The sequence below is a fragment of the Harpia harpyja genome, chromosome 17 (assembly GCF_026419915.1).
Source record: "Harpia harpyja isolate bHarHar1 chromosome 17, bHarHar1 primary haplotype, whole genome shotgun sequence".
Taxonomy (NCBI): domain Eukaryota; kingdom Metazoa; phylum Chordata; class Aves; order Accipitriformes; family Accipitridae; genus Harpia; species Harpia harpyja.
The window spans coordinates 20,441,158-20,454,889 of record NC_068956.1 but is presented as its reverse complement, the minus strand read 5'-3'; the positions used below and the strand labels follow the sequence as shown (position 1 = coordinate 20,454,889).

Genomic DNA, 13,732 nt, shown 5'->3' with positions numbered 1-13,732 from the left:
ACTCTTCTAACAGGTCACAGAGGCATCACTGAAAGAAAAGCATAAAAACAGGAGTTCTTTCGTTTATAGAAGCAGTTTTTAGGTGCAAAAGAAAAAATACAATCAGACTGATCCCATAAGAACATATCTAGAATTCACTCTCCAATGCACTTAACAGCTGTATCAAATGTAGCTGACTTGGTAATTAAGATACATGGTGGGCAAAGTAATAAAAATTCTTCTATTTTATTCGTAAAGCATCTTCGTGTTCACTTTCTGCTTGTGCAGGAAAATGTCAGTTCCTGCTTTCAGCAAATTTAGCAACTTGAGGACATTCAAGGAGAAAAAAGTACCCAACAGCATTAGTAAATAACCAAGACAATGGGTGTAAGTCCCACTGACAAAGTAGTAATGATGAGTTAGTTTATCTGCATTATGTAAGTCCATATCTATTGTAACATATATAATTTCTCCATTTACATTTACAAATAGTTCTTAAGAGTACAGATTGATAGGAGAATATTGCATAGGGTCCTCCATTATATAAAAAACACCAGTTGAACTAAATTTCAGAAATATGCCAAAATTGGAAAGAATCCAACTCACAGTCAACTAATGAGAGCAATGTGTGGGACAAAGCAAAATAAGAGAGTGGTAAGTTACTATGTAGAGAGCTCTAACTGCCAAGAGCTACTCACAGGGAAGTCCCTGGGCAGCAGCAGATTGTAAGCCTATACATAAACTGCTATGTCTACGAGTATTCCATTTATTTGAAACAAAATACTCATAGTATTATTTTTCAAGTTCCATTTTATATCAAATTATTTACTACCTTAACAGGCCTTTGGTTTGGTTCCTAGTCCAGTCATATTTGTCTTTTTTTCCTACGCTGGTAAAACTTTTCATCCATCTTACACGTATCTGGTTTGTCCTTTCTGTTTTCTATACGGAAAGTTAACCATTTCCTCTAACTTTATTCCACTCAGCCTGCTGCCATTTCATAAATTTTCAGCTTCTGTTACTCCATCATACATTCTCCTGTTGGGTCTTTACTCCAATTGCATTCACTCTTCTCCATCAAGAGAATCATCAAGGAAAAGGTATTATACAAAAGATGTAAACCGCCAGCAGAAGGGTAGGAGATGCTGTTAGTTTGTCTTTGGGTCAGAGACCACAGAGAACAAGACTATGCCAGGGTAAGCCACATCTTTCCAATAAAAGCTCAGCAATGACAGAAGAAAACATCGGTTCAGTCTTTGTGCATAGAAAAGGGGACATAAGTGCTATTTAAGGAAGTATTCGAGTCAAGACTACGTGGCTTAAGACAGCTTTTAAGTTGGAGGTGAGACAGTGCAGAAGGATGTTCTCAGGCACACCAAACAATATTCATACCATTAACTGATAAAAATAATTTCAGATGGAACATAGAGAGCCCACATTTCTCCAAGTATAAACAGTTATCACTTGGCAAAAACAGTACTGCAGAACTGTTTGAAAACTATAAACACTATCTGTCACAGCAGAGTAAGCAATGCAAGTAGCAACAAAATCTGCAGTTAGAACAGTCTGACAGCTTTTATTACAGCTCTCTGCTTTCATTTGATGAATTTGGAAAAAATCACAACAAAATGTTCTCTGATGCCTTTTTTTTTTTTCCTTCCCCAGTGCTATGCATGATGGGTTTGAGGAATGACTTTTAAAGATAATTTTAAAATGTTTAATATATGGTTTTGTCATGAGATTTTAGCCCTTACATTCTAGATTTTGAAATTTTACATGGAAATCAAATTGTTGCAAAGAGGAGAGTCTCTGCCACTTACTAACACAATGTAAATTTACTGGTTTTATATGGTTTGGTAAGTGTACCAAAACAATTGGTAAGACATTTGGACTTTGTCCCAAAAAATACTGCTTTACGGTTGTGGTTGAGGGAGAGATACTGTACAAAAACTATAGTAACTTGATTTTAATCCATTTAATTAATAGACCTAAAATGTTCTTAATGCAGAAATATCAGCTTGTAGAATCTTCCTAAAAAAAAAAAAAAAAAAGAGTTCTAAAGCAACCCATATGCTTGGTTTAAGGCAATTTATTATCTTTACCAAAAGCATAGGAGGACATACGTCACTGCTGACCAAACATCCCATGTATGTTTTGGCCCTTTATATAATAATTAAGGTTGGGAATGACTTGGTTACGTAGACTAAGTGCACCTCGTAAGAAAGCTCTATATATTCCAACCCAGCCAAATTCGAGATGATATTTCCACAAAGTGGGTGCATGTCAGACACTGCCACTACTTGAACAAGCAATGAAGTCCTGGAAAGCCAGTGAACCTTAGAGGACTTTGCATTTTATGGCAAAAATTAATGATCACAGTTCCAACGCAGCTAATTTTTCATGAAAAGAACCTGAGCTCTCAGAGCACTGTTGGAAAGAAGGATGAAAATACTCTCTTATCTACCCAAGGGTAGTAACAAACAGGAAGACAGAGATAATATTGCTGCCAATACCAGTCTCACCAATTTAGAGTACAGAATAACACACAGCTCTGCTCTTCTCTTCAAAACAGATGCTACAAAAGGAAAGGATTCCAAAAAAAAGGTATGAGAATGATCCAATATCTGGAAAGAATGTCTGCTTAATCTCTTAACAAGAATCTTCCTCATTCGTCAAGAAGACACAAAAAGTCTTGATCACGCTATATAAACACCTACAAAGGATGATTTTTACAGATTCCTTAAATTTAGTCAAAGGCATGAAGTGATTTGTGTAGTTTTGTTGCTTCTGGCATTTCTTAACCTGGAGTGCCTGACTCAGCATTCTTAAATTGTTGCTTTATTATATCTATTTTATTCAGTGTGCAACACACTACAAAAGACCAGTACCGTACAAATCATGGAAGAAATACCCATCAAGGGTCAGGGAAATTATGGTCTTAAAGATAACCTCAAAGAGATGTTTCAGTGGAAAATTTAAGTTTTCAAAAGTGTTTTCTCTGTGTCTTTCATACTAAAAGCTTCTATATTGGCAAACTTATGAAAGCACAAGCTACTAAAAACTGGCATAAACAATAAAGAACACTTAGATCTTTCTGCTAAAAATTTGTTTCCATTACAATGCCTAAAACATGAGAGAAAAGAACATCCCTCAGTATCCTAAGGGAGTAAAGTTCTCCACTAAAGCCAACAAAAGAACATTTCTGTAATTATTTTCAGTAGACAGATAAAACCTTTAAACCTTTATAGATGATAAAGCAGCAAAGAGTCAACCTCAGCTACTGAAATTCTTCAGCAGGAGGACTACTACTTCTGCAGATGAGAAGACATTAGGAGTTCTCCCCATTCCTGCTAACTGCAGCCTTCAAGTTGTCCATCATCACCAAAACCAAACATCTGACCTAAAAGACTAATTCACTTTGGTGATTTATTATTCGCCAAGTATGCACCTCAACTGTGCTGGAGAAAAGTAAATTAAAAACCTGAAAGTAATCAAACTTTCTTGGACTGTGTAGTAATTGATGATATTACTTATCTTGTCATTTCCTCAAGGTAATCAAGAAACCAGAGCAGGGACTCATCTTTGCATTGCGATTTTAACAGTCTCTTAGGATACCAGATAGAATTCATTCCGGTTCTGTGGAAAATTGCATCTTACTTGCAGAAAGTCTTTGGGGAAAAAAAGAAAAATTCACATACTTCTAGTACAAACCTGTCTTATTTTCTAGAGCCTTTTGGCTTCAATACTTATCAAAAAGGCAAGTAACTTCTCTGCAACTCAGTCTTGACTTACAAGCAAGGAAGCTGTGACAAATCATCATTAGCACTATAAAGCCAAGGGTAGGAATGATATATTTACACTGACTGCAGATGAGAAAAAGGATGCCTACAATCAAGGGCAAGCACCAAAGGCTGGACAAGAAGAAAATGGGAAAAGTTATTTAGGACAATGTGGTACCGGCTAATTAGAAGTAGAGAAAAATGGTTTAAAATGTCAAGAGCACCATTTCCCTAGCAAAGAAACACAAAGAGTTGCCGAATAGTTTCATTTCATACCAAAAAATAAATAAAACACTCAAATCAAAAGGACAGTTTATTCACCATGACAGAATCTATCTTAAACTTCTGCTAAAAATCACCCTGAGCCAACAGCTAGTATCAAACATGAAGGAACTAATAGCATGGCAACAACTCAGTGAGGACAGGATGAGAAAAAAATGCTTTTTTTGCAGGCCAAAGAGACACTCAATTTTTGCTGATCTTAACCTATCTTAACCTAACCTTGATCAGATGCAGCCAAAGGCTGCATATACCCCTAGCCAATACTATTAAAGCAAACAACACTACCATTATCACAAAGGCAACAGATGAAAACATACCATGGTTATTAATCAATTCCACCTTGCCATGCAGCTAGAGTTGAGCTTGTTCTAACTACATTCAGAGTAATTTTACATCCTTGCCACAACCATCATAACATATCACTCAGTCAAATGCACCATATTTTAGTCGTCAGTGACATACGAGTCATGGTGATACCAGAATAAAATAGGAATGGGAAATATCTGATTGATGGTCATCAGGCACCAGTGCTCTGCTGTAGGGCAGACATCCAGTAGGAAAAAAAATGATGGGAGCAATGGAAAGAGAACTGTAAGGATAGCCTGCATGGATATGCAGACCTTACAGGAAACGTTATACAGGTTGTCCTGAACAGATGTATTGCAACATATTTCCCTAACATTTGTATTTCAGAAGATGTAAGTTGATGCCAAATTTCAAGATAGTTAAAGGCAGTATTTCTGCTTGCTTTGGCAAGAAAAAAATAATCTATTTTAAAAACTGGCAAAGGAGAAAATGGAGATGATGAGATAATCATAAAATTTGGGGGAGGAGGGTTGCGGATATAAGGATACTTGCATTGCAGTTTCTTGAACTGGAATATTTCCCATTACAGAAAACCCAATATAAAGGAGGTGATGTTTTTGAAGGTATTTACCACGCACAAACATGCAAGGAAGCGTAAGTATGTAATTTTTAATGCTTTGGAGGTCACACATCTACCACCGTACAAAGGAAAAAAAAAAAAAAAGTGGTTTGTGGTTGGTTTTTTTTTAGTCTGTAACTTAAATGGGACGTTACCAAGTTGACTTGATTAAAGATCTAATTTTAGCCTAACTGGGCCAGGATGGATAATATCAACATATGCTGTCATCTCATCTGTCAAAAGACACAGAAAGAAGTAAGATATCACTGCAAAACTTGTGAGCTTAAATCAAAGCCCTTCCTAAAAAGTCTTGCATTCCAAGCCAACAAGCCATCTTCAGATACATTAGTATTGCAGAAACTCTCCACAGTAGATCCCTTCAGAAAAAGGAAATCAGGCATCAAGGAAGTCAAATCGACTTCTCAGCTGTGTCTTCCTCACCCGTGTCTTTCTCACCCAGATCAAATTTGCTAGAGACTTACCAGAAGTAAGCAAAAGACTGCTTTCTTTAAAATGTTAAGGTCAGTAAGTTAAGCATTTGGAATACCATCAAAACCAAGCCCACTAAATTTGCCTGGTTTTGCATGTGCATTATGATACACTCTAATTACATATTTTCACTCTTCTTCCGCTGGACCCTTTGTTCATCATACGTGGTTGCCAAATTATTAATACGAAACTAATAGCTACTTCCACTATGAAGCCAAATTATTCACCATCTAAGGTGATCATTTATTCACTGTGCACCATTCACACCCTTCTCAGAACATAAATATTCAGGAGCACTTGATATTGCAACAATAATGTTCTTTACATCTTTGCATACAATTTTAGTTTCCATGAAGAACCCAGAACAAGACAATTCCATCAAGTGGAATAACTGACAAGCAAAATTCAAAAAGCAGCACAGATCCCCGCTTCTAGAGCAAAGATTTACCCCTGTAAAGACTGAAAGAATATGCCAGTGAAATTATCTAGATATTTGTTAATGTACACACTATTGCAATTGAGACTTGAGGATGAGAAAAAAAAAAAAACTGGCATAGTACAGTTCTTCATCTGTGGTAAGAAGTACGTGAAAAAAGAGAATCACCATCTGAGTGTGCAAATATACATCTAGTTTTTGGAAGCTAGTGACAGTGACTTCCCAATCTATAGATTAGCTAAAAAACTAACAAACATGCTTAATGTAATACAGACTAGAAAAAAGTTAGAGTGAGTCAAGTTCTATTACATCTAGCTTGTAATTTATATTTTACTTTAAAATTATTTTCAATTCCTTGATAAATTAACTATAGTAGTGAAGGAAAAAGGATCTCATTGATGCAAACATTTGCCTGTGTTGCACTCTTATGTAAAGGAACAATACAAGACATCTATAAAAATATATCCAAAACATATCAGAATGGACAGTTTTGTTCTGAGAAGGCCTATTTCAATCTGATACGCATACAAATAAATCTGTTCACCCACACACTATCCTTCAACAAAGAGAAACTAATATCCATATCTACCCCTAAGGCCTTCCACAGAAATACAATAATTCATAGTTTTGTTTTAAAATTCAACTATTAAATCTGATTATATAAGCTACCGGTTTTAAATGTACTTCTTAAAGTAACAGCTTTAGGTCTCTCATATTGGGCTCAATTCAGGCAAAACTTTGTTTCCAATTATACTACCTTCTGGGCCTTCTGACATGATGAGGACTGATGAAATCTAAGCTTCAAACCAAGAAAACGTTATTTCTCCAAGCCCAGGAGCAAGAAGAGTTTTATCTACTGTTTATCATACCTTCTACACTGCTGGGTTTCTTCCCTAACGTGGTAATTTGTTATTCTAAGTGACAAATGAGCACAGAAAACAAATGCATGAATACTGGAATTTCTATCCCATATACACGATCAACGGTCTCTTTTTGTAGTAGATATTTTTCTTTAAAACAACAAATCTTTAACAAGAGATCTGTGTGCACGGCTAATTGAAACTGTGCTGTATCATCTACAGCAAGTCCCACCAAAGCAGCCCAACAAAAATTACAAGAAAATTGTAAAGAAAAGGTGCTTGCTATTCACAGCTGAGCAAATGCTGCAGACAGGCCGTGTTCACTGCTGGTTCCTCAATTCAGCCAGGGAGAAGAGCTCTTTCCCATCAGTTGTGAACAGTCCAACATCCCATGGAGCATTTAAAACTAACAACAAAAAATGAACTGGCTTCATTTTTTCGTTTTGCTTTAGCTCACTTCTAATGCTTTGTTCACTCCTGTTTCTCCATTGCATAGACCTTAGTTCAGTATCCCAAAAAAATTATCAGCAAGTATTGCTATGAAGTCAGAGATTGCTTTGGGGTTTGTTTATTTTGGGGTTTGGTTTGGTTTGTTTTGCTCTGATCACTCAATATCCTTTTCCTTCTCCTGTCTGAACAGTAGCCCATTTGTATCTATTGCCAAGTTCTGAGAACCATGCAGCTGGGTTTTAGTCACACTACAAAACCATAATCCCCTTCATTCAACCATACAGGATAGGTGTCCTTGTTTGCCAGACAGACTTAGTCACAAGACATAATGGACAAGAATAGGCAGTGGTTCACCAACCTTATCATGCTAGTCTCAGAATAAATTGAACTCAAAAGGCCTTGGGATGTTGTTGGGTCCTCCAGCCTAGACTGTAAGCAATCCATTTTCCACAGCAGCTGTGTCCACTCTGCTGCATTAAAATACATGTGTTTGTTTATTTTTTATTACAGCTTACAGTATAGCTTCATATCAGCAGGTAATAACCTTAGCCACTTAATATTTCAGTGTATTGGAACATTCATACCATGCCATCATGAAGAGAATTCTAATGGATAACACAGTGCCAGTCAGTACAACTGCAGCATCACAGGCCACTGTCAGGAACGTAGCTAGGGTACAGCATTTAATTTTAGAGAATTTAATAATGTGAATTGCAAGTTAAATATGTGGTGTCAACAATTTCTTGTGACCTCCACTGGCAGCTATTTTTACTTAAGTTAGGATGATGACTTGACTGCAATATAATATAAGATGGTCTAAATACTGCATTTATTTTTAAAGAAACATCAGTGAAACTGCTTCAGTGGGTCTTAAATAAAAAAAAAAAAAATTTAAAAAAAAATCAAACAAGGAGCCACCATCTTGACTGTACTGTCTATTCAGGACCCAAGACCTGTATTCCTGGGATATTTTTCCCAATTTAAATAAATAAATAAATTGAGCTTCCACCATTGGAAAAAAGTTCCATTAAGTCACTCACATATAAATGCTTTATTGCCACTTGCATGGATTACTCTAAAGGCTTATTAGTCTCACTTTCACACATATAATGTGCAATTACTTAAGCAGAGCCCCAACGAGCATGCTTCAAAGCTTTTTACTTCATGACAGACTAAGATCATTATATGACCTGCCCCTTTCACCTTTCCAAAATTTGATGTGTGTGTATTCTTCAGTATTCACAAGGCGTCAAAAAAACCTATAGATCTTTTAAGTCTTTATTCATACTTCTTGGCTCTAATCATCATACCAGCCAGTACAAAGATGGTAGACAACAGAGTATCCTTCTTTGGGAAGATGAACTTTTATTAGTCATTTGTTTTCAGAGCATGATTTACCAAAAGAAAAAAAAAAAACATATGTAGAGCTAGACAGAACATGCACGCCTGTATGCACACATCATTTAACAACAGCAACAAAATTACAGTGACTTTCCTAAGTCAGTTTAAGCACCTAAGAAACCTAACCAACTAGCCTGGATTAAATACCATCAGAAGTCCGAGTCAGACCTAAAGCCTATATAAAGTTCTGGACATATCACAGATAAAAACTGCAGAGCAAAAAGGTTTATTCTGTTTAAAATTCAAAAAAAAAAGACTCCTGACAGAAAAATCACTAAACTCAAGTAACAGTTTTCAATAGTCTTCTCTGAAGGAAAAGAAAAAAAAAAAATACGGAGTAGGAGGAGGAATGTAATGCTAGGAAAGAAAGAAATGAATTACCAAGATGTGCCAGGATACAGGTACATCCAAAATACAAGATATTTCTGCATGAACAGAAAGCTAAAATAGACTTTTCAGTGTCTTTTCCACTCATCAATGCAATCACGACTGAAAGAAAAACATCCCTATATATGGTTTTTTCATGCCATACAACTTACAAATTACGTTAGGAAAAACAGTTGGGAAAAAAAAGTGAGAATCACTGTGCTTCAAAAATGATTATCTTCTGCTGTCCCCTAGTGGCATTGCAACTTGTTTCACAAAATTGATCAAAGAATATTTTCAGCTGTAGGTTTCACAGGCTACAGAACAGAAGGCATCAATAGAAATTAAAAGCCAGAAGAAATTAGTTTTGCAGACAAATGCTACAAGCAGCTCTTATTTACTTAGAATTTTTGAAACTAAAACCCACAGGAAAACACTGTGATCTAGTATTTTAAATTACAGACTTCTAAGAGATTGTGTGGCAAAAATATAGTCAAAAATATTTACGGGCCTGGCCATGATATTATCAGTATTTTAGAAACTCTTTTACTGAGCTAGTTAAGACTTTAAATAAATACTTTGAAAGCAGTTGGAAGAAACAGCTTCCCATCACTCCAATCATAGCATACCTTTCAAGTTCAACAAAAAAAAAAAAAAAAAAAAAAAAAACCACCACACTCAAGATATGCCAAATCTACTATAAAGTAAAAGCATTACTGGACAACACCCAGATTTTCTTGATCTTACTTTACCATAAATCAAAAATGCAGGAGTTGCATTTATGTTCTTCAGCATTATCTTTCTTCAGTTCATTATCTTTCATCTTAGATAAGGCTTTGCAAAACTACAAAACAGATGTGGGAACACATCCACGATTGTTAGTCAAAGTTTTTTCAGCTCCGTCCCCAAAATAATTTCTCTTGACTTTCATGTTTACTTTTGTATCACAAAATAATTTGATTTCAAAAGTAAACAGAATTTGGCATCCCAGTTTTAATTACAGTTTAACACAGTCTCTTAATTAGCTGAGATATTTCATTTAGCTTTCATTCTATGCAATTATACACTCTCATAACCCATGAAAATTTGTAATTATCTCTAACCTCATTAATGAGGACCACTAAACTGCAGTTCAGTTCATTTTTATCAAGTTTCTAGAAAAAACACAAGCTTCTCATGCTAGCTATAGCTATTGAAAACAAGTGAAGTTTCCTACTCAACACTTCGAGTTCACCGAGAAGTACATTCTCAACAATCCACATCTAAAACTGCAATAGCATATTTACTTGGTGCACAGTATTTACTTGAAACTATTAGACATCTCCCTTGTTTTATTTTCAAAGATCTATTTCATGCCATTAAGTTCACTAAACGAACCTCTTTCCATGACTGCTTTACTTTAAGGACAGAGAGAGCCTGTATGTTTCTCCAGAATGAAAGCCCAGTGTAGGTAGAACCTTCCTTGACCTTTGTATGAGATTAAGAAACAGAAAATATCCATAAAGGTTTTCCTACAGAACGAATTTGCTTTCACTATCAGTCACCACGCTGCCAGCTCAAACTTGCTCAGATGTACTCCCAATTTCAGTAAGGTCCGGCTACTGAAAAATTCACGTAAAAGGGAATGTAAATAACAGTCCGGTGAAGCAAGGGGCAGGCATCCAGCACAGCCCATGGGCTATGAGACAGACCCTCTGTCCCAATTTTCGTCTAAATCTGTCCCTCAAGCAACCACAGAAGGTTGTATTTAAGAGGCCACTGAAGACAAACCCTTAAGGTTGCAAGGCTAACATCCTCATCAGTGTGACATTTTTATTAAAAGCATTATGGAAAAGGGGGGTTATTTGTCTTCATGTAGCTGCTTCCCCTCTCTAAACCTACTTAAAACCACTCTTCTTAGCACCTAATGAGAATCGGGAAACGGCCTGAGGATTATAACTCCAGGGAGGTGCTTTAACTCAGTGACACAGCTCGGGAAGAGCTCAACAAGTCTCCTAGAAACTGCCAATTAAACAGTGCCAAATATATTGTTTTCCCTTCCACAATGACAGTATGCCATAAAGACAAAATTACAAGCCTTCTGTGGAAGCCACACAGGATTAAAAAAAAGGGGAAAAAAAAAAAAAAACAGAATTCTAACTAAGCCTATATGCTTTTCATTCAATTGGTATGCATGAGATTACATCTAGGTTTGAATTGGCTTGCATCTAGGTTTGAATTTAGCCAAATAGCTACATGTTTTATCTAATTATATGTAACATTCACTGATTTTGTTCACAGACACGTTTTCTTCCAAAAGCATTTAAAAATCTGTTATTCCATTCTATTATAACAGGTCGATGGGAAAATGAAGAGCACAGGACAGAATGGGGCAGAAATGTTACCAATTACAATGAAAACACAGCTAGAACGTCCACATTCTGAAAGAGGGCTAGAAGCACACACTCCTATTACTGTCACGAAAATTTAATGCCATTTCATCCAGGAAGACAGATTTCAAATTCCTATAGTGCAGAGTGCTGAAGTCCTATTCTAAGCAACTCCTCTGTCATTCGGTTTGACATACGCCTATATTGCAAACACTACTACAAACAAATTAAATCATGTACAAGATATAATGCCAAGTCTTGCATTTCGTGCTTCAGATAATTGGGTAAAGGTTTTGATCTACTGAATTATATGCAATAACAGGTTCTGTTTCTCTTCAAAATCTAGTTCAAAGATCAGGGACCACGTTTTCAACAGTGTAACTCGGTAACTCCCTTCCATCACAAAGGCTTAGCCACAAATATTTTAACTAAAGCTATCCCTAAGAATATAATTCTACAAGACTTAGAAAATTAAAAATTTAACCTGTAATTAACATTATTTGATTCCTTCCTCTCCAAATTAAAATAAGGAAGAAATATTTCCATCCTTTTGAAGTCTTCAATGACACAAAGAAATTGGATCCACAGTCTAAAGGTTTTTTTATCTATGAATGGCAGTGGCAAAACAAGATTTTCCACCACCAACATGCTCAACTCAGCCTTTGAGGTAATACTGGCAATTACAAAAGATTTTTGCTGCCTCACTATTAATCTTCCCTGGTCAGATTAAACAACTGGGGCTATTTTTTCTGTCTGCTGTAAGTAGTCTCTGAAGCTCACTAAGAAATTATTAAGTCAAACCATTACTCTTAAGTAATCAAAAGGGTCTTTTGTTAAACATTAAAATATTAATTAAAAGTGAAAACAAACCTGGCTGTTCTTCCCACTCTGTGGATGTATGTGTTTGCATCTTCTGGACAATCAAACTGAATGACCCAGTTCACTGCTGGAAAATCTGTGGAAAGAAAAAAATATGTCAAAATTTAACCTCACTATACTCAAAATCCTCCTATTCAAGAGCATCCTCCTATTTTGGAGCATTAATTCCTGTAAGAACCATCATTTAGACCAGTTTACAGACATTGGGTGCAACCTCCAAAATAAAAATAAAATTAATTGCATGTATTAGCATATCATAAACAATCACTCTCTTCATCAAAGAAAGCTAAAATTAATGGTGTCTTCATTTCCTAAATTATGATAGTGCACCGAATGGAACATAATTTCACACTTGACAAGAACAGACATGCTTTGTGTCACACAGATGATAAAACACCACTACGTTTAATAATTAAATAACAATATCTGACCCACTTTTCACCTACAGTATCAATATCCTACACCACCAGGGTTTGAAGTTAGCTGTGGTGAGGCAGCACTCCTTCAGCTGTCCCCATACAGAAATATCATAGTCCCTCTCAAAGATGGGAGGGGGTAACCAAGGCTGACAAAGAAGTCAACACTGAATGCAAATGATACTACTAATAAGCATTTTCTAACTGCTGCACTTCACCCAGCAGCAGCATGCTTTGCATTGGAGTAAGTTTGTGTTACTTCCTGACCAAATCTGTAGCTATGCTGTATTCCACCATTATACTTAGACTCTAAACCCAAACTACCATATTAGATCCTCACTAGTGAGATTTCAGCAGTGTAGAAGGTATGATAAACAGTATCCATTTCTGTCTTCAGTTTTTAGAGCACCTTTCTTCCTTTTGTAGCATACTGACAAAACCTTACATTTTGGACAATGGAGTTTACTATCTGAAAGAACATGTAGACTCCTGAAAACAGTCTTCTGTCATGCCTAAATGCCTCCAAGTACAAAAAAAAAAAAAACAACAAAAAAAAAAACAAATTAACAAAAAAAAACCACCAAAGTCCAAAGTATCCACTGAAAATATAGAGAAGTAAATCATAATTCAGCAGGTAATGACCAGAGGAAAGAAACTCAAGCCAAAACAGGTCCTATAAATACTCCTACTTTTTCCCTCATCTATTTTTCTGCCTCCTTAAGAATACAGTCCTATAATGCCATTCATAGTTCAGACATTAAAATTTCTTCAGGTTTTCATTTCCACATACTGGTAGGTTAGTAATTTTTCATATCCTTTGGAATAACCCACATGATACAGGCACATGAGAAATACTTAAAACTGCTGGAATCTCTCCTTATGGCATGTAGTAAGCAAATACATCACTATTTCCATTTTTCTCTTGTTCCAGGTATTTGTCACAGAACATGCCTGGAAAAACTAGATTGTCTAGACTTAAATAAATAAATAAATAAAAGACAGCTTCCACTGAATACCTCACTAACAAATGGCCATTACAAAACTAGTGACAACATAGGTCTTTCTGGGACAGAGAAAAAATAAGCACAAATGAAGTGGGCG

General features: G+C 35.9%; 1 protein-coding gene across 1 annotated transcript in view; it reads right to left on the bottom strand.

Moving 5' to 3' along the window:
- Positions 1-13,732, bottom strand: part of DDX10 (DEAD-box helicase 10) — a 194,397-nt gene that overhangs the window by 168,104 nt on the left and 12,561 nt on the right. The window contains exon 9 of the mRNA XM_052813079.1: positions 12,207-12,291. Coding sequence (XP_052669039.1) covers positions 12,207-12,291 — 85 coding nt within the window. The remainder of the gene's footprint in view (positions 1-12,206; positions 12,292-13,732) is intronic.